The sequence below is a fragment of the Mandrillus leucophaeus genome, unplaced genomic scaffold, assembly GCF_000951045.1.
Source record: "Mandrillus leucophaeus isolate KB7577 unplaced genomic scaffold, Mleu.le_1.0 Scaffold74, whole genome shotgun sequence".
Taxonomy (NCBI): domain Eukaryota; kingdom Metazoa; phylum Chordata; class Mammalia; order Primates; family Cercopithecidae; genus Mandrillus; species Mandrillus leucophaeus.
This window is the reverse complement of record NW_012108030.1, coordinates 2,313,594-2,314,769: the sequence shown is the minus strand read 5'-3', so window position 1 is coordinate 2,314,769 and position 1,176 is coordinate 2,313,594. Positions and strand designations below refer to the sequence as shown.

At 65.4% G+C, this 1,176-nt stretch overlaps 1 protein-coding gene across 1 annotated transcript in view; it reads left to right on the top strand.

Moving 5' to 3' along the window:
• Nucleotides 1-1,176, top strand: part of MYBPC2 (myosin binding protein C, fast type) — a 44,137-nt gene that overhangs the window by 2,377 nt on the left and 40,584 nt on the right. Inside the window, exons 2-3 of the mRNA XM_011966059.1 lie at nt 277-366; nt 892-978. Coding sequence (XP_011821449.1) covers nt 277-366; nt 892-978 — 177 coding nt within the window. The remainder of the gene's footprint in view (nt 1-276; nt 367-891; nt 979-1,176) is intronic.

Here is a 1,176-nt window from a genome sequence, read left to right as displayed (position 1 = left end):
GGCCGGGGGCCTGGACTCCTGGGTCCAAGGGAGGAGGAGGGGCCGGGGGCCTGGACTCCTGGGTCTGAGGGAGGAGGGGCCGGGGGCCTGGACTCTTGGGTCCGAGGGAGGAGGAGGGGCCAGGGGCCTGGACTCCTGGGTCCGAGGGAGGAGGAGGGGCCGGGGGCCTGGACTCCTGGGTCCGAGGGAGGGGGGGGGCCGGGGGCCTGGACTCCTGGGTCTGAGGGAGGAGTGTGCTGACCACATACTCAACTATGACTATCCCCTACCTTACAGCGGCCAAAAAGGCCCCTAAGGGCAAAGATGCCCCCAAAGAAGCCCCCAAGGAGGCTCCCCCTAAGGAGGCTCCTGCAGAGGCCCCCAAAGGTGAGGAGGTGTTCCCTCGGGCTCCGCCGACCCGGCTTCTCATCTCCATCCTCCCCTCTACACCTCCCCCGGCCTTCCCCTAGCCTCTGTCCCTGAATCTGTCCCCACACAGCCCCAGGGCTGACCCACGCCTCCCATACTCCCAGCCCTCCTGGGGCTCCCTGGCACCCCCAGGCAGAGCCCAGCCCCTCGGCTGGCATCAGTTCCGATCAACTGACTGACTGACCACCAAGTTCTGCCCCAGTCTCTCTAAACCTCTCCCACCCCAAAGGCACATTCAGTGCCCTCCAGTCCACAGATGAGGAAACCGAGGCCCAACGGGGTGGGGGAGCCTGGCCAAGGTCACACAGCCACGAGGGTGACAGGTGGCCTTTCCCAGGTCAGGAAAAGCCATTTAATCCCCATGATGATTGGTTTCTGAGCAGAGGGTCCCTCACTGTCCCTAAGTCCTTTCCCCAAAGCAGCCCACTGTCCCCTCCTCAGCCCATCTCAGACCTCCTCATCCTAATCCTGTCCCCTGAGCAGAAGCCCCACCCGAGGACCAGTCCCCGACTGTAGAGGAGCCTACTGGCATTTTCCTGAAGAAGCCAGACTCTGTATCAGTGGAGACTGGTGAGGGGAACCTGGGGGAGGAGGGGCCAGGGGCCTGGGTCTGAGGGAGGAGGGGCTGGGGCCTGGACACCTGGGTCTGAGGGAGGAGGGGCTGGGGCCTGGACTCCTAGGACTGAGGGAGGAGGAGCTGGGCCTGGACTCCTGGGTCTGAGGGAGGAGGGGCTGGGGGGCCTGGACTCCTGGGTCTGAGGGAGGAGG